The sequence below is a fragment of the Fundulus heteroclitus genome, chromosome 20, assembly GCF_011125445.2.
Source record: "Fundulus heteroclitus isolate FHET01 chromosome 20, MU-UCD_Fhet_4.1, whole genome shotgun sequence".
NCBI classification, from domain to species: domain Eukaryota; kingdom Metazoa; phylum Chordata; class Actinopteri; order Cyprinodontiformes; family Fundulidae; genus Fundulus; species Fundulus heteroclitus.
Window position 1 is genome coordinate 6,074,077 of NC_046380.1, and position 24,508 is coordinate 6,098,584.

A 24,508-nucleotide genomic window follows, 5' to 3' on the forward strand; every position below is an offset into this window, starting at 1 on the left:
GGGTGGTAGAAGATGTATCACTTGGTGGAAAGAGAGAAGCAGGTGGGGGTTAAAGACGTGCAGGTGGGGAAATATTGTGAAAAACAAAACTAACCTTTCACAAAATGTACTTTTTCTGCTTAAACATAATCTGAGACGGAAGTTGAAACATGACCCTTTGTTGTTTTGTATTGTGCCCTCCCACTCTGAGCAGCTCCCTGTCGCACTGATGCAACCTTTAAATGTAGAAACTCAGTCTCTTTTAAGAATGACTTTCCTCTGAGCAAAATGTATCCAGGACCTGCGTTTGCTGCCAGAGCTATCAGCGCTTAACTTTTCCCGTTTCAGGAGACTGAGTTTTTAAAATTATACAAACTTTGTGAAAATAGATCCGGACTTACGACTTACCTTACATCACTTGTGAACCCAAACAACGTTTTCAAGTGGGCTTGATAAATTGACCGTGAGATTACCAAGGAGACATATTTAAAAGTAATATTCAAACTGGAAGAGAATATTATCTTGGAGAAACTAAACTTTCATTTCATCTTTCATTTACTGATGACTCGTGATGAACCCATCCAAAACAAAGTCAGTGAATGTTGTTTTATTACAGCATCCATCAAATGACCCAGTAATTGTCAGCATTTAGCATTTGTCACTTTCTCTATTCTGAAGAATCATGATGTTTAATTCTCTCCTGCTCTTTGATCTAATTTACTGTACATTAATATTGCCATATCTGAAATAAAGCTGCCCTTATTTGCATATTCCTTAAGGTTTCATTTAAGAGGGGAATTTGGGCTACATACTTCTGCAGAGCGTCAGTTTTTTTTAAGTTTCTTTTTTATTATTTCTTTTTTGAATTTCACCAACACCGGTGGGAAAAATTCATGGCCTCAAAGGAACCCACATACACAAAGGACTTGACGTCGTGGCAGCACACAGTGTTTATGGAAGTAAATATGGATGATATACATTTATTTGTTCATTTAACCTTTTATTCATAAAGTGTTTGTTATTAAAATGTTAGATCTCATTTGCCAGAGACAAAACAAAAACCACATACAGTATATGTTACAAACCTACAGATTATTTAAAACATTAAACTTCCATTAAATAAGCAAATAAAATACAACCTTAACACAAGCTTCATGCAAAGATTTTGCTGTTTTTGTTTAAATAAATTTAAATGGCCCCAGAGGAATCAATGTGATTAGTCTCCGGTTCTGCTGAAGGGTGGTCCAAGTTGGATGTGCAGAGTAAAATTAATGCTCTTTTCCAATTATGATGGTAAAAATGGAGCACTGACCGAGATAAAGTCCTGAAAGCAAAGGCTAAATAAGGCGGGAAAAAGCAATATCTTTCTAGATGAAAATGTACCAGTTCATCAATTTACAGACTGATAATGATGGCCAGTTGACCCTGGAATATAAAGTATATTGATGAATGAGAGATTTATAACCTGTTATGATCTGTATTGCTCTGTGGTGGCAGATTCATTCATAGAAACAGCATGACTAACAGAGGCAGTGATTGGGCCACAGCAAGGACATAAAAATCCTCTGAACACGACATGTCCATTCAGACTGAGCTCGTTTTGAAAAATGTCAAAAATGTGTCCAATTTAGGAGCACAAAATCAAAGTGGTTTGTCTGTGATTCTAAAAAAAAACTGGATTTGTGCTGTTCTGACTCACGTAAAGAAATTCACATACAGGTGATATTTAGCAACGTACGATTTGTGCTGTGAATGTAGTCTTCCATCACCACCATGCTTGACTGTCTAGAGCAGGGCTGTCTAACTCATTTCTACATTGGGCAACTTTGGCATCATGAATTCATTAAAAGGGCCGGTTACATGTGTATAGATCACACTTTTGATTTCATAGTTTCATTCCAGTTCACATAAAAATGTAAAACATTTCACAGTAACATATGATTAGGGCCCTTAAGCCCAATTTCAATAGTTTATCTGCAAGAAAAAGTTCATTTTGGAGTTACACTTTACATCATTCTGCATCACTTTTTCTCTTTTTGGACATTTCTGGGATGTTTTAACGTGTTGTAGTAAAAAAATAAAAAAAAATCAACAACATTTGCTACAGGAGGTGCTGTTTTAGCCACTTTATACGTTTTAAAAGGTTATGTGCCTCGACGTTCTGACATGATATGCCTTTTTTGGCTCTTGAGGGCCGGATAAACTGCCTGAACAAGCCAAATTCGGCCTGCGGGCCTTGAGTTTGACCCGTGGTCTAGAGCATTCTTTTTCTGAAATGTTGTATTACTTTATGGCGGATGTAGCAGGATGCATAACTTCCAGAATTTTCCCCTTTTGTATAATCAGGCCAAAAATAAAAATTTTTAGGCAAATGTGAGGCTGGCCTTGTTGTTCCTGTTGGTCAGCAGTGGTTTTGGTTTTGGTCTTTCAACTCTCCCTTGGATGCCGTTTGCTCTGTCTTGCTTTGGGTCCTGATGGAGGAGTGGTGGATGCACTTTAACAGTCATTTTGGTAGGTCATCCACTGCTGGGAAGGTTCAGCACTGTGGCATGGTCTAGCTGTGGTTCTCTGGAGCATTAAAGCCTTAGAGATGTAAATAAAAACATATAAAAACACAAATAGATGTACTTTGAATGCATCAGCCGTACATGGTTTAGGAGACCAGCACCTTTATGTCCAACACACACAAAATTCTGAGGTTAATTTGTTGTAATGGTAAAATATTTCCAGTTAAAACTAAATTTTGAATTGATGGTGAACATATGTGTTTTTGAGGGCAAAGTCTGTCATCTAAACTTTTAATTTTAATTTTATTTTCATCTTGAGAGATTGCTTAGGATGTATGCCTTTTAATTTGTATAAATGAATGAAAAAAATGTGCAATACCCAAAACATTATAGGCCTAAGGTATCCACATTGGTATGTATTACAGCACAAACCTTTAGATTGTTAGACGCCGCGCAAAATATTGCCCAAAAGGTTGTTATATTGTCATTCCTGTATGAAATGAAAATAACAAACGCTTGACTAAACAAAAAAAAACAAAAAAACACCATTGTAACAACAGCGATAATGTTCCAAAAGAACACAGTTTAATGTTGTCAAAATGCACTGTTTCCAGTTAGAGACACGGTTAGAATCAAAGTAGGCAGAAAATAGCCCCACACATGAAAAGGATTATTCAAATGGGTTGGTGCACTTCACAGCTGAAAGGATGGCAATAAGTGTACTTTAATACCGGGATGCTTAAAAAAAAAAGAAAGAAAGAAAAGAACATTAAAATTCATGGAAACTTGTAGCATTTCTGCCGTGTCACTTATGCACAATCAGTGCATTTCAAAACAGACAAAAGCGTCGCGCAAAATGGATGGATGAATTTTCAAAGGTAGCTGAAGGGGTGTTTTGAAAATCTGCAATGTTGGAATTGTTGGAGGGGAAGGATTGCGGCGGAGAAGGAAGAAGAAGACAAAGAAATTGGCCAAGAAGCGGCCCAAAACAAAAGGAAACGGTGACATGCATGGAGAAACATGCTCCTCCATGCCGGGGAAAAGGCAGCCAGACACCTTCCTTGACAAGTAAAAAGCCTCAGGGGTTGGCCAGGGTACTCTGACAATCAATGTCACTCACCCACCACACACACACACACACACACACACACACACACACACACACACACACACACACACCGAACAAGCCTGAGAGTGCCAGTTTTTGAGTTTCCAGGAGAGAGATTTTACCTTCTGACAGTCGCTGTCAATCACGATGCACTCAGACTCCAAAATCCCTAAATGCACTTTTATTCTTTGTCTGTTGACAGGAATGAAACATTCCCTTTGTACAGTTTTCTGGAAAGTGGCTTAGAGCTTTTTATTTTTTATTTTTTTGCACACACCCAAGCAGTGCACGTTGTTGTCAACGAGTTGCTTATTGTGGACTTTTCATGAATTTTAATGTGTACGCATTGGGTTTTTAATTTCTTGATTAAAAAGAAGATGTTAATTAAAATCTTTGTTGGGAACCAATCAAGGCAAGGAAAGGCAGTTCCATTCGCGGCACTGGATACGTGAAATCCTCATCAGTAAATCTGTGAACTCCAGCTGGGTATATCGACAGTCGGACAGAGCACTGATCTAGCAAACCCTGAAGGAAACAAAAGGAGAAAGATGGACAGATAGCGCTCACCGACACAGAGGCTGCGTCTCCAATATTTAGATTTCTTATGCTTGATCAACTATCACCAGACGCTATGACGTTCATGCCATCTCTTCTGTCTCTAATCGCTTCACTTCTCTGGTCTTTGAGTATTGAAGCACAGCGATAGATATGCCTCAGATTTTCTGTTGTTATCCTAAAACCCAGACATTGTTCTCATTAGCATTTAGCAATAAAGGGCAGAGCTAATGTTCCGGTTAACTTTGAATTCAGAGCAAGCAAACGTTTAAATGCACGACACATTGGTTCAAAATAAATCTCAAACTCCTCCGTCCACGTTTCATCCCAGCTTTAGCCTTTCCAGAGGTTACAGTGAGGCTGGTGCCCGTCTGCTGCAGTCAGTGGGCAACAAGTGGGAGTGAGACAACCACACTCACAGACCTAAGAGCCAGTGCCGTCTCTGGCATGATGAGTTAAGTGGGGCGCAAAAACTCAACACCTATTAGTGGTAACACATTTTTCTGTGATGCACACAACCTGACTTTGATAAATTTTAAGTGAAATTAAACTTAATCACTTAATCAATTTTAAGTGAAATAGATAAATTAGCATAAACCAACACATTAGAAATGCTATTTTACGTATATAAGCTAAATGTAATTTAATTTTAATACAGTAAAATTACAAATAAAGGCTCACTAATAATGTTAATTTATTGAACATAAAAGATTCACATCAATATTTCTATAAAGGGACAACCAACACTAGATGGTCGCACACTATCCAGCAGTGTGCAATTCAAGCATTTTGATTGGACGATCCAAGCTTGGGGCCGTAGGATTTGTGCCCCACAGCTGTCTATTGAGAGATGTTCATTATTTAAACAAACGTTGGTGGTTCTGCCCCAATATCAAGGCACAAATGTTTCTAACAGAATTGTATTGGTAAGGAAATCTGTCTTTTTTACAATATTACTGTATAAAAATGATCCTGTCCCACTCCTCTGCTGCAGCTCCTTGTGAGTCTCATTTATTGCGTACCCATCGCTGTCTTTAATAACAAACTTATCTTCAAATATAAAAAAACATTATTTCTGGGTTCCTAATAACATTATTTCTGGGTTCCTAATAAGGTTTATCATGAGGAATTTTAAGTAGTTAATAGCTATGTTCCTTCCTTTTCAAACAGTTCAAATATAATTCAAACATCCAGGTTTGAATTATATATATATATATATATATATATATATATATATATATATATATATATATATATATATATATATATATATCCTGATTATTGGGAACATAGAGCTCCACAGCGACATCTGGTGGGATCCCACTGGCTCCACATGCAGAGACGCCACAGCTAAGAGCAGATCTCTTGCCCATTGTCCTGGCATGCATGTTTTTGGGCATCATAAGGGAAAAAGGTTTGAGTTCCTGCAAATAGTCCCGTCTCTAAAACCGGTTTGGTTATGACTAGTTTTTATTAGTTTACGTTTAGAGTTCAGAATATGAAGTAGGGCACTAAAAGCCGCAGCGGAAGGGATATTGTTCTGATGCCGAGTTGCTGTCAGCTGCTTTACTTTATTGTCTTTGATGAAGACAAATGGGCCAATATGTGATGAAGAGCAATATCCATGTGGCAGGTGTGTGAGAGGTACACTGACTGGTGACAGCACATTGTAGAAGGGGAGAAAAGGTCGTAGCTGTGAAGGATGAAAAGTATAAAAGAGAACAAACACTTACAGTGGAGACAACCTATGGCAGGATTTACTGCTCTGAAGTCAGTTGAGAGTTTTGGAATACAGTTGAGAAAAATGTGACCCCCTCAGATTTTACAGATGTGGTAATCATCAGTGTTATTAATGTGACAAAATAATGTAAAATAGTTAAAATAATGATAGTAATTCACATTAAGTGTTTCAAGAGCTTTTTTGAATAGTCCCAGATTCCTTGATTAGTATACATCCATACGAGCATACTCTGCATCGTCCATTGTGTGTTACTGGAAGTTTTTTTGTTCATTATCAGGTAATAAATCAACTTTGAGACCAAACTGGAATATTTTGTCCCGGTTGGGATGTATGTTGATGAAATTTGTGACAGATTATTTCCTGTCAGATATGTAAAAGTTAAAAAAAAGCAAAAGTAATGGGTAGTACAGAGATGAATGGGAAGGGTTCATCTAATGGGAAGGCTATCTATCTATCTATCTATCTATCTATCTATCTGTCTATCTGTCTATCTGTCTATCTGTCTATCTATCTATCTATCTATCTATCTATCTATCTTAATATACCCTTTTATTTATAAAGCACTTTAAAATAACAAAGGTCATGAAAGTGCTGTACATACAACTTAAAATGAAAGTAAAATTAAAACATAGACGAGTAAAACACAAGCAAGCTAAAACAGAAGAATAAGATGTTTAAAAAACTTAATTAGCAGTAATTAAAATAATTCAAACAGGGTATATATATATATATATATATATATATATATATATATATATATATATATATATATATATATATATATATATATATATATATAATATAGTTATACAAATTAAGCATAAACATGGTGTGGTGCATATTGTTTGGTAATTTCTGTGAGACTAAGCTTGTTTTCTTGAGGGAAATTAAGTGTTGTTTTATCAACATAATGGGATAATTGGGGTTTGTTATTGACAGACGCTTAAAAAACTAAAGTTATCACATCTGATAGATCTCAACATTCTGTCTGTTTCTTATCTTCACAGGAAACCAAAATCAACTGCGTCCGTCTGGCTCGCAAAGGTATGAGCACCCTTCCATTGATAGTTAGCAACATTAGGGAAGTTTTATATTATTAATATAGATTTCATGTGGTAGAGTTTTGTTTTCATGCCAACCTGTAGCAGTATGTTAGATGAGACAAGCCCTCACACACACTGCAGAAACAGGCCAACTATTTATGACCTGCTCATCCTGCATGCTTCTCTTCCATAGCATCTCGGTCCATCTCTTCTGCTCCAACATTTCCCACATTCTGCTCCCTTTCCTCTATTCGGCTCTTCTTTTTTCATCTCATGCCACATCCGTGTTGCTCGTCTGTGTTTAAAAGTTCAGAGCCGCAGAAGACTGTTTCGATCGGCTTCATTAGACCCAATGGACAGAAGCTAAAGCGTCATCTCCAGATCTGATTCCACCCCATTCTGCCTCGCTCTCTCCGTGTCTCACATCTTTATTTGCTGCTCATCTTCTGCAAATGCATCCATTTGTGCGCTGGGCAGTGTGCTTTGAGAGCTTTTCAGCTTCCTATCGATTGATCCCACCTTCTGTTTATTTTCTATCCCATTTTTCATCTGCATCAGGCATTGATTTGATATTTCCACATTTTCAATCTCTGTTTCTGTCTCATCCACAGTACATCAAGGATTTATTGCTCATTTTTCCACATTTCTCTTCCCTAAACTTTTCTTTATTTTCTTTTTTTTTTGCATCTTTTCTTACGTTACATTTTAATTGGGTTTGTAGACACTGCACTCTGACTGTCTGCATGTATCCATGCATCAGAAAAGACATCCTTTTACTTTGTGGCTGTCCTTATACCAAAACCAGCAACATTTTCTTTTTTAATCAAATTTTATAAATGGTAATTTCTAAAAAAAAGTTCAGGTAAATGGACTTGTCATTTTTTAAGTGGGAAGTGTTGACTGGCATTTCTGAGAAAGCTTAATGCTTCTTATCAGCTTTTTTCTGTACCGTCGTCCAGTGAACTGGCTGCTGCCTCTTTCCTCCCATCAGAGGATTTTGCCAGCCTAATTCCAGTTAAAATAAATTTGCAAGCAGCAATTTTGACGAGAATTATTCTTCTCATATTTCAGGATAATTTGGAGGAAAACTAAGTTTTAGTTGACAATTCAATTCAGTTTTGTCCCTATAGTGCTAATTCCTGTTTTAAATCACGTAAATGCACCACATTAGTCAAACTGGTCAGTCCATGTTTATTCAGTTTATTCCAGTACTATTTAATGCAGTAGAGTCAGATTCTGTAGAGCATTTCTCTTTTAGGGAAATTAGCACATTTCATCTATACTCGACCTTACTCAAAGACTTGAGCAAACATGTGGCGACAGTGGAGAGGAACAACTGCCATTAAACAAAAAATAATAGTCCAGGAGAATCAACGTTAGTATGAGCAGCCATCTGCTCTGACCGGCTGGGTGTTGAAAGGAGAGGAAGGAGACACAGATAAACTTTGACACAGTTTGCAAAGAATAACAATACTGTTATAGAATCATATCGTGTGTTGAAGGAAAATGTAAAGAGAAAGAGCTCAGTGCATACGACTGTCCAGTCTAGGCCTACTGCATTAAGACTGCAGGCATGGATCATTTACACAGCCTTATGAACATTATCAAAAGGCAGAGTTTTTAGCCTAATCTTAAAAATAGGCAGTTTCTCCCATTCTGCTCCAGGAAACACCAGGAAGCCTACAGCCGAAGAAATCGGTTAAGAAATGTAGAGCTTTATTTTTTTTTCTTTAAGATAAGCTGAAGATGTATACTGTATGATCTCTCCCAATTTTCATAAGAAACCTTTTGGATGAGCCAGACCTTTCGATATGTTTATGATACTTATACTAAAAGATCCAGTAGTCCAGCCCAGAAGTAACACAGACTTCTGCCTCATTCTTGGACAGGACACTTTGAAGATGAGCAGAAGTTGTCATCTAGAAAAACCCACAGCATATTGAAGATCCATAGAAAAATGCATCCTGATGACAAACCTCCTATAGTAAAAACACGATGTGTAGGCATAGCGGTTGCATTTAAACTGCATATTTTCTACCATAAAGAACAGAAAATGCTTCAAATCTAACTTTATTCAGGGTTTCTCCTGTGAACATCTTCCCTACCCCTGAGCCACTTTTTTTTTTTTTTACCACAGTTGATCACCATCTTGGTCTTTTAGCAAGATTTGCTTCACCCTTCAGCCTGTTGCTGATAATAAGGTTTACTCCTTAAAGTCCAACTGCTCCCTGTTTCCTCCCTCCCCTCCTAAAATAACAAGGCGAGCTTTACAACCCGCGTTCCGCCTCTTCACCAAACTTTTTCTGTCAGTTTTATTGAACAGTTCATCCACTAGTATTTCAGTGGAGTAGTCTATTGCAGACACGATGAATCAGATATGGCGAGCGGTTCACTTCGCTGCAGCAGACACAGATTTTATAAGCAGGCTATGTATTTGAAATTAGCTGGCAGATAAGAAACTCAATGTTTAAGAGCTTCAAAACAAGTCATTTCAGGATTTCTTTAAAAGGAGCAAAACTTCACTTGCAGCAGCATTTCAAACTTTAATGATCATCGCATATCAAGGCCTTTGACTGTACAACATAGCCTCGTAAAACTTTGAATTAAACATATCCACTGCCTGATTATTAGGTTGGGGAATCAGCCGGCTTGGATTTTGCTGTACTCACTTTTTCAAAAATGTTTTTTCCTTACTGCCTCAGTAGTGGATTTATAGCGTTTTTTTGTTCTTTAAATTAAAGAAATATTGAACCTATCATTATGCAAGCTATCTCAAGCTTTTAAGATCTGGTCTCCACACACAAATATTTATGTTTCTCCAGTAAAATGAGTAGTACTGCCCACCAATACACACTGGATTAACTGTAGAATGAAGGTGTTCAATTGCATGAACAAAAATTGAGCTCACATTATATAGGGACCAAAAACGTTGACGAAATCTTCAGCTTCTGGCATGAGATCCCTGTTTAACTTTAAAACTAATTAACTGATCCATATTCTGATGTTTTAAGGGGAAAAAAAATAACACAGGTTATCAGTAAACGACGCAGGAAAATTACAGCTTGCTTAATGTGGGTTCTTACTACTGAACAAGGAGGGAAACTGTCGTTTTTTCAGTGCCTTGGTCCTGGCTAAGAGCTGGAACGACCAAGATTTTAACTTCTCCTTCAGCAGACCTTAGAGACACTGAATTGAAAAACTGTAATTGCGTTTTTGACAAAATTTCTGAGATAAATGCAAATCTGCTTTTTCATGGATCCAGGTGTTTCCATTCCTTGAAACAGACAATATATATATATATATATATATATATATATATATATATATATATATATATATATATATATATATATATATATGAAACTTGGATGTTTGAATTATATTTTAACTGTTCAAAAAGGAAAGAACATAGCTATTAACTACTTAAAATTCCTCATGATAAATTCATGCTGGGTACCTTATTAGGAACCCAGAAATACTATTTTTTTTTATATTTGAAGATAAGTTTGTTATTAAAGACAGCGATGGGTACGCAATAACTGAGACTGACAGGGAGCTGCAGCAGAGGTCAGAATTGGGAGCAGTGAGTGAAGATCAGCAGTCAGAGAAGATGCTTCATGGATCTTTAATTGAGAGTTTCATGGCGCTCAGTGATTACTGCAGGTGTGTTAGTTCCCTTCTGCAACCGCTGGTTTCAATATCGAGCCACTTTCAGGGTTTTTCCACCAGAATCAAGCTCCTCCGGAACGAATTATGCACATTTGCATTTGAACATCTGGCACGGATTATTCCTTACTCAAAAATACAAACTGTTCAACAGCAGGTTCTAAGAAATCAGACTTTTCTTCTCTGCCATGAAGTAGTTTTCCTCCATCTCTTTCTTTCCTCCATTTCCTCGTCCCTTTCTTTTTGTTTGTCGACCCGTCAGCCCCGGCTGACGCCAACGTTAACTCCATGCACCACATCTGCATTCACTGACCACCCTTTACTAATACGCATATTGGACACGCCTGTCAGGCCTCCTCCTGGTAATAAGCCACTCCGATGGCTCATTGACAGTTTTTTCTCTTGGCAAACAGACCGGTCATATCCCAGCTAAGTGCTATTGATTCCATTGTGCCAGTGCCATCTCTCACACCGCTGCAGTCTCTTCTTCTCTTCTTAGACAACTCAAAGCAGGGAGATCTAATGAAACTGATAAATACAACGATATATCTTCTTTTCTTAGACTTTTTTTCTTCTTTTTTTTCCCTTTTTTTTGTTGTTGTTTGTTTTTTCTCTCTTCCCTCCCTCTCTCATGCTTTCCGGCGGGGACGTGCGGCCCTTGGCCTTAGTGGTAATAGGTAGGGGACAAATAACAACGCCGTACATTCTAGTCATCCCAAGCGAAGGTGATTATTGCTTTATAGGCAGAATATCTTCTTCCCCCTGTTATGTCACAGCACAGCCATAAACACGACTCAAAACACTAATTCATTTTGGTTGTTTCCTGCCCCACACCTCCTCCACTTTAACCCTCTGTTTCCTGATTTGCCTCACTTTTGTTTTTAATTTTTTGGGGGGCGCTCTTTGGTTGTTGTCCTTCCTTCTCATCTTCATCTTCCTGCATTTGTTTGCATGTCTACTCTGCTTTGGGTGTTGCTGGCTGTGGTTGAACATCAACTCTGTCTTGCATGCAAAGCCACATACTTCAGTGAAGCTATCAGACGCAGCTGATAGTCCAAGTGTTGTGATAAAGTCCAGAAGTGTTGTTTTTTTTGTTTATGTTTCATTGAATAAAAAAAGTGCTTCTTTTTAAATATCAGCCCCAAAAGATTACACTTTGAAGCTAAACTTGTCTGTAGACGCTTGTTGCTCCATTTCACATAAATGTACAATTTAAACAACACGCCGCAGCATCTTTGCATGTACTTTGTGGCGTAATCCAGCTAAATCCAACTGAATACTTGATGAAACGGCAGGGGATGATGGCAGCTCTCATTTCCATAAAAATGAAAGCCCTTATTTCACAGCATCATTCAGCTCATTGTTTGCTTTCATGCTTTCGTTTTAGTCTTAGACATTTCCCCGACTCTTTATGAATGCTAAATACTTGTTTTTCCTGTTGTATACCATGTCTAGACATCAGGAATCTGTGGGAAATGAGAGCACGAGATAATTATGTAAACACTGAATTAAGTAAAACTGATCTTCACTGCAGATGCATTATGACCTCTCATAGAAACATCAAGCTGACAAATGGTTATCAATGAATTAATATGTTATTCTTGTCAAAGGTAAGCTACAACGAAAAATGTTTCTAAATGGTTGTGATTAAGGGCTACCAGTCTTTAATGAGTATAACTAGCAATTGAGTTTATTAACAATTATTAACCTTATTTATCATGGAAGATGGCTGTCCAACCAGTTGTAAGACTGAATTAGACATTGATAACCTTAAATTATATTTGTAATAGGAATCACTATTCATTAACCACATGCAAAGAAAAAATGTCTTTGTATTTATAAACTGTAAGAGATGATTCGATCACTGATATAAAAACCACAGACGACCGCTACTGAAACAGTCAAAAATGTATTAAACCAATAACTCCCTGTTAAAGCAATTATTCTGTTTAACACTAAAACTACACTAACTACTGAATCAAACTCAGCATAAAAGAGGAAAACAGTGGAACAACAACAAACAGCAAAAGGATGAAACCTGGACGTAGGAACCTTTAGGTCATTTTCTAACTTAAATAATCCTCAATTAATTAAAGCTACTGTCGGTGAAGTCCCTTTTTCAATAGCTGCGCACGTGCAAGACTGTCTTACCTCGCTCCTCCGCTCATCAGGGGGATCGCATGAAAAAAAAATAACTATAAGTTAATACATGGGATTTATAAAAAAAAAGTAATTAGTACAGGTACATACAAAGGGCAAAAGATTAAGACAACAGGAAAACCTGTGGTTTTTAAATGAGTTTTACAAACAGCAAGAGACAAAATTACAAAAACCTGGTCTCCTCTGGGTGTGTAAAAAGTCTTCAGGACAATCAAAAGCTTCCGATCTAAGAGCACAAAATGGCATGAAATAGTGAAGCAGCTCAGACAAACACGAGGAGTCCAGAATATTAAGAGAGGTGGAAAGAAATGAAAGCATTTTAAATCGGGACACTTTTAGATGAGATTACGGCACGGTAAAGTAATTGTTCTGTGCAGCACACGTCCGTAAATCCAGTCCAGCGTGTGAAAACCCTTGTCAGCCAACCCTGAAAAGCTTGTAAAGGCGTAGATGCTGTCTTTGTGTAATGAGGGGGCATGACAGCAAAATATAAATGTCTCCTAACAATACAAAAATCTTACTGTTTACTGGAACAATACAGATGAGACAATAATTCAGTTGGCAACAATGTGAGTTGTTAACTACCGCCGCAGCTTCCTGTCAAGAATACACAGAGGAACGCAGTGAAATACGTTTTTCTGAGAAGATTAAAGCTTCAGACTGCAGGAGACGGATTTATTCACATCCAGTAAAGATCTAGTGAAATACTGTTATAAATAAATATAGACTGTTTCCATATATGAAGACAGAAAAGCATTCGGAAGATTAAAACTGGATTTATTAAAGTTAATACTTTTGAACTCATATCTGTACAACTGAGCAGAAACAGATTGGCAAATTATTTTCTTTTCTCATTTGACTACATTTGTAAAACTGAGTGACACCTTTTCATGCAAATGTCTTAAATCTTATCTTATTTCATACAATTTGCTGCAATTATCCAGACCTGAGAGCAAAGTGAAGGATCTCTCAAGGTCTTTAAAATTATTTATTTGGGCATCATGTTTAATTCCACTACAGGATGCCAACTTTGCATTTTATGTTATTTAACTTTTATAGGTTTACCATCACAGAACGGCTAATAGTAAATGGCTAAGGTCTTAAAAAGTTAGACACAGGGCTGAAGATGTGGGAAATGACAGCAAACTCTAAAGAAAAATATTCAAAAAGAACCACTTTAAAATATTACAAATGAAATCAGGCTGTTTGGAAGGAGGAAAACATCAATATTAAAAGTTTGATTCAATGCTTTTGCACAAAATTTATCTTAGTCACTTGAAACTCAGTAAACAAACTCCTAAAATATAAAAGTTAAGATTTAATACTTGCAATGCAGAAATCTGATGCATTCATATGACGGAACGTTAAATCAAACTCACAGGCCTGGATTTATGTAACACTAACATTACCATTCAGATGCCAGAAGAGCCGTATTCTTTATATTTTCTGCTTTAATTTATTTAGAAAGTTACCACATAGAATAGCAATGCAGTTATTAAAGTTGGACTTTATACTTCAGCTGGTATTAGTTAAGACCCGTCTAAAATGTTAGATATTTTCTAATCAGTTTAATGTCTGGACAGCCATTTTAACTTAATTACGTAACCTTTGGGAAGTAAAATGAACTCTTATGCCAAAGCCATGTAAGATTTATACATGGAGAGTCCTGTCTCAGCGAGTCCATTGAAAATGAAATTACAAGGTTCACTAGCTGTGAAATGCCGAGTCCAGTGAGCAAAGCTATTATACAAAAAGCCCCTTTCTTCTGTGTGTAGCATGTATTTCTGTTCTCTACGCTGTGGTTTGTCGTGGTTAAGATCTCCCAAGTCAGCGAACCTTCAGTCTGAGACGAGGTGTAATACAGGTTTACCTGGTAGGTATCTAAGGTTGGCAAACTGCAATTATTCAAGATAAAAAAGTAACATTGCAGCCTAAAAGTCACACATCAATCAGCTTCCTTCTTTTAGTCCTCTTAAAAAGACAAACTGGATAATGAATCCATGTGAGAAAGTTGGGAGTGATAAGTCAGGTCAAAACCAAACACTTGGAAAAGGCCGTGTCATGAGTTGGTATTCGTCTTTAAAGGCTTTTCTATAGAACAGCAGGGACATCACTCTTTATCAGACAGTCAGGCACCCAGAAATGCAGACAGGAATTTAAGCTTCAAATAAAACAATGCTGAGTTGAAAAAATGTCAGAGAAAACGGCAAACTGGTAGAACGTTTTGTTAAATTTGTATGGTGGGACACAAGCTTAAAGTGACGTTGGTCTTATGTAAATGCATCGTTTAAACATAATTGTCTATTTTGAAACCATTCAGCTGATGAAGTCATAAAACGCTCTCCTAAAATTAAAAAAACTAAAAAAAAACTCTTTCATGTGAAAGACACGACTGTGAGGTTAGCTCATCTTTTCACTCTTCTAGGCTGTTAACCCTTTTTGTTCAGCAGTTTAATCAAAACTAACAAACTTATGTCAGCATATGTATATAAGAACAATAGAAGCTACTTGCTAAAGCTATTTACCAAAACTTTTAAGGTAAACGTTAGAAGCATCAGCAAAAAGCCTGTGACACGTTGTAAAGGGTGTGTTCACGCCTGCCACATTTGGTCCACTTTAAACAGACCAGAGTTAATTTCCCCCCCACATGGTCTGGAGCTTTGGTGCAGGTGTGAATACACTGAACTGGACCAAACAACCGGACCGAAAACCACTTCAAATCAAACTTTATTTATAAAGCGCCTTACAACAGCGCATTGCGATGACCAAAGTGCTTTACAGTATAGAAAAACTAATAATAACACATTAAAACAAAGAAATTGCCTAGTAAAAAGCTAGAAATACAAATGCGTTAAAGATAAATATCAAAATACTAAAAGTTAAAAGCCTTTTCAAATGAGTGGATCTTGAGTTTGGCTGTGAATAGAGGCTTGTCAGTGATGGAGGATAGCTCATCCCTCCATAATAATGGAGCAGCAGCTGAAAAAGACAGATCCCTGCATTGCTTACAACCAGAGTGAGGGACCTCCAGCAGATGTTGACCAGCAGACCGTAAAGCTTGAATGTCCTGGAAAAGTTTGGTTCCAGGACATCCTATTTATGGTTGGTCTTGGTCCACTTCCAAACTGGTTCTCTTCTGGTGTGAATGTGAAGCAACTGCAGAAAACATATGTCTTTAGTTACTGCTGCTGCTGCTGCAGCGTGTTGTTGGATTCCTTCAGCTTGCAGGATGCCGTTTCAAAATCAAAAATGCAATGTCTTGAAACCTGCATTGAATGAGCATCTCTTGTCACTCACAATGATTTATCAACTGTATTATAGCAGCACAAATTATGCAAAACAGAGGTGCTGCATGCAAGATTTTGATTATAGCCTTCCTCCATTTCTGGGTCTGCTATGTCCCACACGAGACATTTCTGTGCAGGGGGAGCAACCTAGCCTGGTGAGACCATCCTGATCTCGCGAGCTTTCAAGGTTTCACTCGCAGATCAGTCTGGCTACTCTCCGTTAAAGAAAATTTGGAGCCGTTCACCAAACGAACGTCCAATCAGCGTTGGCTTTGAGGCGGGTTGAGGTGTGACGCAACGGGAAGTGCGACAGTTCAGTCTAAACAACATGGCGGCTTCAGCCGATGAAACTAGCGTTAGCGTGGCTATCGAGCAAGTTTTATCGGAATTACAAAGTATTTCTTTGCTGAGCTAACGAGCCTTTACCTGCAGCAGCAAGAGTAACTTGGCTTGTGGTTGTGTTTTCGTCGTCGCTCGTAACAGAGCGACGACGAATCTGATTGGTTTATTTGGCCCATCTATCACCAACATAGGCCAATCAGCTAACCAGTATTTTCGCCCCTTCCCAAAATTACTTCAACGGAAGGTTTCCAGATGGATATGCGGAGCAAATCTATCTGGCGGAGTCAGGTAAGGAGCAACCATCATCACAGGCATGGGTCGGTTACAAGTTATAGTTCACTTCAAAAAAGTACAACGTGGAAGCAAACTGCACCGACTGAAAAAAGTGATGTCTACTTTTGGTCCGGACTAAACAAGCGGACCAAAGGACTTTCCTGGTGTGAATACAGCCTAAATATCTGAAGAAAAAGCCTAAATGTCTCTCTTGAAAAATAGATTTTTAACGTTAATGAGATCTACCTGGATAAATAAAGGTTACTTACATACATACATACATACATACATACATACATACATACATACATACATAAATGTGAAAACATTGACGCATTTCTTTATCCATTTACTTTAGATTAGCTGATTGTGTTGCATCAGCAGGAATATTTTTTTTTTTTTTGGCAGATTTAACGGCCGTGGGAGGTTAAAGTCACAGCAGCTTCAGATAGAGTCCAGTCACTTTCAGGGGGATCTGAAATACTGACACACGATTCTACTGTAGTTTTAAAAAAACACCAATAATACATGCATAAATATAAAATATAAACATGTTTTACAGTGCCTTGCATAAGTATTCACCCCACTGTTTTTTTTTTTTATACCTGTTATCTTTTTACATTCCGACCTGTAGTTTAATTCTATGTAATGGATCTGCACAGTTTAGAGTAACTTGAATTGAAATAGCAAAAAAAAAAAAAAAAAAGATGAAACACTAAAAACTGGCATGTTCTAATGTATCCATCCCCTTTCATATGAAGCCCCTAAAAAGTTCTAGTTCAACCAGGTATCTTGAAAAGTCCACCTGTTCACAATCTAAGGGTCACATGATCTGTCAGTATAAACTCACCTTTTCTGAAATACCCCAGTGGTGCAGCATGACGACCGAGGAGCTCTCCGAACAAGTCAGGGACAAAGTTGTTGAGAGGTACAAGTCAGGACAAGTGCTATTTTTAACACTAAGCCAAATATTTTGTGTTAAAAATAAGAAGGCAGGATCGTTTGCCAAAAGGCACATGAGCAAATCCCCAGATGTATGGAGGACGGTGCTCTGGTCAGATCAGACTAAAATTAAACTTTTCAACCACCAAGGAAAACTTATTCTGGACCAAACCTGACACATCCCATCACCCAAGAACACCATCCCCACAGTGAAACATGGGGGTGGCAGCATCATGCTGTGGGGGCTGGAAAACTGGTCAGAATCAAAGGAAAGATACAGGATAGTTCTGAAGCAGAACCGGTGTCCGTCTGCCTTTCATCCGAGGTTTGATCAGAGGTTTACCTTCCAGCAGGACAACGACCCGAAGCATCCTGCTAAAGCAACACTGGAGGGCTTTGAGGGGAAACAGTTAAATCGGTTGGAATGGCCTAGTCAAAGTCCAGATCCCAATCCTGCTGAGAATCTGTGGTTAGGCTTGGAGGTAGTTGTTAAAAAGAGAAAACCTTCCAACATGACGGAGCTGGAGCAGTTTAATCTGGCGAGCTCAGAGAGATTGACCCAAAGACACTTGCATCTGGAATTGCCGCAAAACTTGTCTCTACAAAGCACTGACTTTATCGGGGTGAACACTTATGCAGACTGAGGTTTCTGTTATTTTTTACGGTGGTAATCTCAGACACTTAAGCGTATCTTCTGAGTTGTCGGCATGTTTTGGAAATGAAATGGTGCAAAGTCTCAAACAATCCATTTCAATTCCAGGTTATGAGGCAACAAAACAGAAAAAAATGCCAGGAGGAGTGAATACTTTTGTAGGCCACTGTATATCCGTTGACCTCTTCTTTTTCTTACCTTTTAGGAAGGGCCAAAGTCTGTCATGAAATGCACACTTAAAATTGGAGACATTGATTAAATTTAGACAAAAATGCCTTCCAGCTGGTGTGTGGATTCGGCTCTAAAACTATGGCCATGAAAACATTTGAAACCTAAAGGTTTCAAAGGGTTAAATAGTGTGTGAAGTCATCCCACTCTAAAATAAATATTCTGTGATAAAATATCCTTTCAGTTCAGTCTGGTATTGTTTAAATTTCCATGACCCATTTCAACTTTGCTTAGTGCTTCTGCTGTAAAGTGCGGCTGAACTCTGGGGTCTCCAAAGTGAACGCGACCTTGCTCTCCCGTCAAGTTTTATGCTAATTTCACAAACGGCAAAGTATTGCAAGGATAAGTCGCACCGCGTAGTTTCTGACAGCCACCTGTTTTGATGTGTTTTCTGTATGGGTGCGTTTAACACCGTGGGAGGAGAAGTGAACTGAGAATTGTGTGCAAAAAAAATAAATAAGACGAAACGTTGTGGCAAGAGGGCTTCTGAAGGATGCTGAATGACAAACAGGATTTCTACCTTCACAGAAAATTTATGACCGTCACAAGCGCTGCTGTTGAAGCCTCAAACCCTCCCTTATCTCCAACACATAGGTGTAATGCGTCAGCTTCAATTGCTGTTACCATTAGTCCCGCGGCTTTGTCCTAATTGGTGCTGTAAAGAGTCGTGTTGGAACTGACTCTGGCGCTCTGCAATGCTGATGCAACAGGCTGCCGGTGCCAGCCGCGTTCGTTTGAGGCCGACTTCAAGATGGTTAAACCTGAAATTTTGAATAATGTCAAATTTGTTTGCTTTGACTTGCCGAGCCTTACTCACGACACACCTTAATCGCATCTTTTTTTTTAAAAAAAAAATAAATAAATAATGACAACATGCTTCCTGCTCGCTGCCTAGTGAGCCAGGTTGCCCTCTAAATTTTCAACAGATTGAGTCAGACTCTGAGAAGGGGGAGACGATGTTTGTAGGTGAATATCTGGGGAGGATGTGACATTTTAAGGGCACACTACCAACAAACAAAGGATGGAGTGCTTTTTAAGTAGCTGCACAGTCAGCAAGCAACATTCAACTGAGTTTAGAGCTGACACATAAAATAGATTAAGAGAAAGAGAAAGACACACACACCGAATTCTTTAGGGGAAAAAGAGAATAAGAATAAGAGAAGGCTTCGACAACAAAGACAAACTGAAAGAAGCAGACATGAAAGTTTAAAATAAGAAAAAGAAAAAAACGACTGTAGCACAGATCGACTCCCGCCCGTGAATTATTATTGTTTTTTTTGTTTTTTTACTATGTTTTGCATTCAAGTAAATGCATTGCTTCACTCCGCCAGACAGACTAGTGAATCATCAATCTGCTCGACTTCACAGGAGTCCCGTGAATCTTAAAAGCGTGGCTGTGACATCCTGTATGCCATCTGTAAATACAACAACGGGAAAAGAGACGCACAATGAAAAAATACAGGCATAGAAGAATTACATTTAAACAAGCAAAGGAGGACATAAGGATGGATGAAGGGAGATCTTTATGGACACCAACCAGGTTACCTTTCCTGTTGCACCTGATATTCTGAGGGCATCTGACCTCTGACAGACTTGTTCAGGAGTTTTTGATGTGTTGATCAGCATTCACACCTTAACTTGTTTGAAATGCTAGTTTGCTAATGACCCACTTGATCAACAGATGAAGTATTGTAGATTTAAAAGAAAAAATTCAATTCAATTTTATTTATATAGCGCCAAATCATGAAACATGTCATCTCAAGGCACTTTACAAAGTCAAATTCAATCATATTATACAGATTGGTTAAAATGTTCCTATATTAGGGAACCAGTTGATTGCATCAAAGTCCCGACAAGCAGCATTCACTCCTGGGGAAGCGTAGAGCCACAGGGAGAGTCGTCTGCATTGTACATGGCTTTGCTGCAATCCCTCATACTGAGCAAGCATGAAGCGACAGTGGGAAGAAAAACTCCCCATTAACTGGAAGGAAAAACCTCCGGCAGAACCGGGCTCAGTATGAACGGTCATCTGCCTCGACCGACTGGGGTTACAGAAGACAGAGCAGATACACAACAAGAGAGACAAAAAAGCACAGAAGCACACATTGATCTAGTAATCTGTTCTACATTAGATGGTAGTAGCGGGTGAGCCGTCTTCTCTGGATGATGTCACAGTTAACAGAACGCCAGACCAGGTGTACCTACTATGAAGAGAAAAGAGAGAGAACAGAAAGTTAAAGCAGAAATGACACGTAATGCATAATTGAAGAACAGTAGAACGCTATAGAGTAAAAAAAATTAGATCCTGATGTCCTCCAGTAGCCTAAGCCTATAGCAGTAAAACTATAAAGGTAGCTCAGGGTAACATGAACCACTCTAGTTATAAGTTTTGTCAAACTTATAAAAAAGAAGTTTAATGTCCTAATTTTTTGCCACCATACATTTATTTCAAATGATTTAGGCTCCCGTCCCGACGCAGATGGGATCAGGTGTATCCGCCAGGGTATTTTGTCGTTTAGGCCGTTTGTCTGCATGGATGTCCACCGTAAAACCGGGTCCCAGAGTGAATACATTTTAAAACGCCGGTTTCATTTTTTTGTGTCTTTTCTTAAGCAATGACGTCGTAGCTCCGCCTCCCTCTGGAACCCGCCTGTGCCTCACTCTCACAAATAACAACAAAGATGGCGCCGTCTGGTGTATCGGCTCTATTTTGGCTGTTAGTGGCGTCCCTGAACGTCCCATAACTCTTCCTTTCTAACGGGCCCGCTCTACACAGCGTGTCCCCCCGTGTCGGCGCCCCCGGCATGGTGCTGGGTTTACCTCACAAGAGTTGTCTGCTCGGCGCATGCCCAGGGTTTCTTTGGCGGCGCCACCAATGGGTCCAGCATTCCTACCGCAGCCTTTTCAGTATTGCTCTGACCTATTGTGTGGACCCACATTATTATTATTATTTTATTAATCATGTATAAAAGTTTACGGTGTTTGTGTCTGTGCAGATAAAGCCTAAGATTTATGGTCATACAGTTTTTGCTTTTCAGGGACGCTTCATAAAAATCGCCTTATCTTCATTAGCCTCATGTGATTGTAAGCTTTCTGCAGCTATGCCTTAGAAAATTAATAAGTTCCTCCCTTTGCAAACTCATTCAAAGTTCCTTTCAAACTGTTTGTCTGTGGAAACTGGTAATTGGTGGAGATGTTTAAATGTCATGTTTCCTTGCGTTATGGGGATGATGTTTTTGTGTTTTTCTTTTGGGAACGAATGCAGTGGGGGAAACAGAAATTGATGTGTAGCTGTCACAGTTTATTTGGTTGGAGAATGATTGATACTCTACTGATAAAAAAACAACAACACACCTCCTGTGAAATTCATGGCCATCGAACACTTGTTGACACGATGTACGTGCGGCAAGGAATGCATTCGATTTTAGATTTATAGAAAATATCCTTGGGGATCATAACTAATATACGTAATGCTAGCAAAATGTAAAACCAGGACTTAGTAAATATATGATATCATCTCTCCTATTAAATGTTATTTTTTTCATTAAATGGTTTATTTGAATTTGCTGTAGACAGATTTTCTGAGAACATTTCAGTGCTGTTGTTTAAACTAAGTGCATAGTACATTATATTCCACTGACCTTGACATGAGTGGAATCATCTGTAAGCAGAAAAGGAGGCTGATAAACTGTCAGTTTGCTTATGATTATTCGTGTAAAGGTTTTTAATATCATTTAAGTTAAATACTTTATTACTCCGTGATCCGTGTGGAACCGATTTTGCAGAATGGATGTGTTAAGCATATCCTACCAGAATGATTAAAGCAAAATGTGATGTGTAAAAAATAAAATAGATTCAAGTAAAAGATGTTGGAGTAGTTGTGATACTGGATAGCCTTCACGAGATAACAGGACAAACATCCAGTTTTGTGTACTTCTGGTGTTGCATGGTCACATAAAGACAGGGAGGGCAGATTTTAGATCAGATGGAGCATCCTGATGCAGTTCAGATGAATAATCTTGTTGAACATACTCAGCCATGCTTCCACTAATCCACAGAGGAAGCGGCCCTGGTCACAAACAAAGCCAGGAACCAAACCAACATGTCCAGAGAACCTATAAGTCTCCGTTTTTCCTGCACACAAACCCAGTTCTTTGTCTTCACACAAGTGCTGCACCAGTTCTTAAAATACAATTTAATTTTACCTCATTATTTCACTCAAACTTATAAGAAAGACGCTTTCAACCTCCGACGTAGACACATATGCAAGCATGCACAAAACCCTACACAGCAAGAAAACCTCTGATTTTAATCCTGTGGTTCTGTAAAGCGTCGCTAGCTGGGAGAATCAATCTTCTCTCTATTTGGATCAGATTATGTTTTTAATATCTCTGGCTTTACCCCTAATTCCTCCCCAGTAATTTTATTGTGCTCTCCAAGTGAGCGAAATAAAAATGGGATAAAGAAAAACTGCAAGAAAAGAATTGTATAAATTAAAATGATATTAGTGAGATGCACACATACCAGTACAGCTGGTTTGAACTCTATGGCCCAAGACTTTTTGCAGGATTAAAGTTTTTTTTTTGTAGCTGGTGCCTGTCTCCAGCGGAGAATTTAATGTAAAACACCCTAAACCTATTTGTGTTTGATAAATTGAAATATAATCGCAGAAACTAACAAGCATCTTCAGTCTGGTTGGGGAAATCATTGCAGAATCACTTAAAACTACAAAACCCAATGATTTGTGCGCCTGCATTTCCTTTTACCTGCAGTGAGCTTTGCCGTCCATGTGTGCGGTATTCCCGCTGGTAGGAGCAGGCTGTCACTGCGAAGGCCGAGTGGCTGTGAGCTCTGGCGTCCACAGAGGCAGCCGGAGCAGCTAAACCTGTCACATCCACACTTCTCATTCTCTCTGGGGGGGTTCAAGACTCTTCATGACACTGAAACAGCAGCCTTTACAGATCTGATTTATTTTAGTAGTTAATAGAAGAACAGCTTATAAACAGTTTAATAGCAGAAGTACATGGATTCCTACAGAACTGGACACGTTTATTGGTCATTTTGTACGGTGGTAATCTCAAACCGAAACTCTGAGAAAGGATGAGAAACACTAAAGCTAAACCTAAAGTTTGTGGATTATCAACAGTGATATTGCAGTTGCACATTTAACCAGTGCAGTCCTTGTTCCTCATGGAGAATTTAAGTTCAGCAAAACTGTAAGCGGCAGATCAGAGCTCAAATGAAACCCTGCAATCCTCATTGGGAAGGAAAGCAAAGGCCTGACTGGTGCACATGTAGATTTTGGAATAAAAACAACCCTCCTATTCTGATTTCTTGAAGTTCACAGGCTGTTAACCCTTGTGAATCTATGTGGTTTCTGCTGCTGTAGCCGGGTAATCTCGGCCTTGTGGATGCTGCTGTTCCTTGTCTGTCTTGTCCTCTCTCCCTGTTCGGTGAATTGATGGCACTTCACAGAGCTGCTGTCTTACTTAACCTCTCCTCTAAAACCCAACTTGTACTAATGATAATAATCTTTGGTATAAACCTCACAGAAGTGAGCATTGTATACCACTAGCATTGCAAAGTTTTAGGAGTTGGAGGACGACCGATACATCGGCGGGCCGATACTTGCATTTTTTTAATCCCTGTATCGCCATTGGCCGATACGAGCATCTGTTCGCCGATCAATTATCTAAAAACCATGTCTGCTATCCAGGTGGCCAACTACCACTGCTGTGTGTTTTTGTTCCCGTGGAGAATCCTGTCTGCACATGAAAACAATGACCCATCCCTACGCGTACAGCATCTACTGTTACATAAAATAATGTCCATGCACTGTAGTGCTGTGTTTGGACACTGCTGTAACATGTTTTATCGTAACACGTCACCATAAGAGTGGTGATGCGCTTTCTTTTTTCTGTTCACCTTTCAAACTGAAGATGAAGCGTATTATTATTATTAACTGGTTTAAATTAAAGTTTTGAGACTTGTGTAACATTTGTGTATTTTTTATCATGTACAGAGA

General features: G+C 38.6%; 1 protein-coding gene across 1 annotated transcript in view; it reads left to right on the top strand.

Annotated features, from left to right (window-relative positions):
• The window catches only part of ptprt (protein tyrosine phosphatase receptor type T), a gene marked incomplete in the record, with an annotated part of 394,538 nt that overhangs the window by 222,766 nt on the left and 147,264 nt on the right, over positions 1-24,508 (top strand). Inside the window, 2 exon segments of the mRNA XM_036124734.1 lie at positions 6,898-6,934; positions 11,268-11,324. Coding sequence (XP_035980627.1) covers positions 6,898-6,934; positions 11,268-11,324 — 94 coding nt within the window.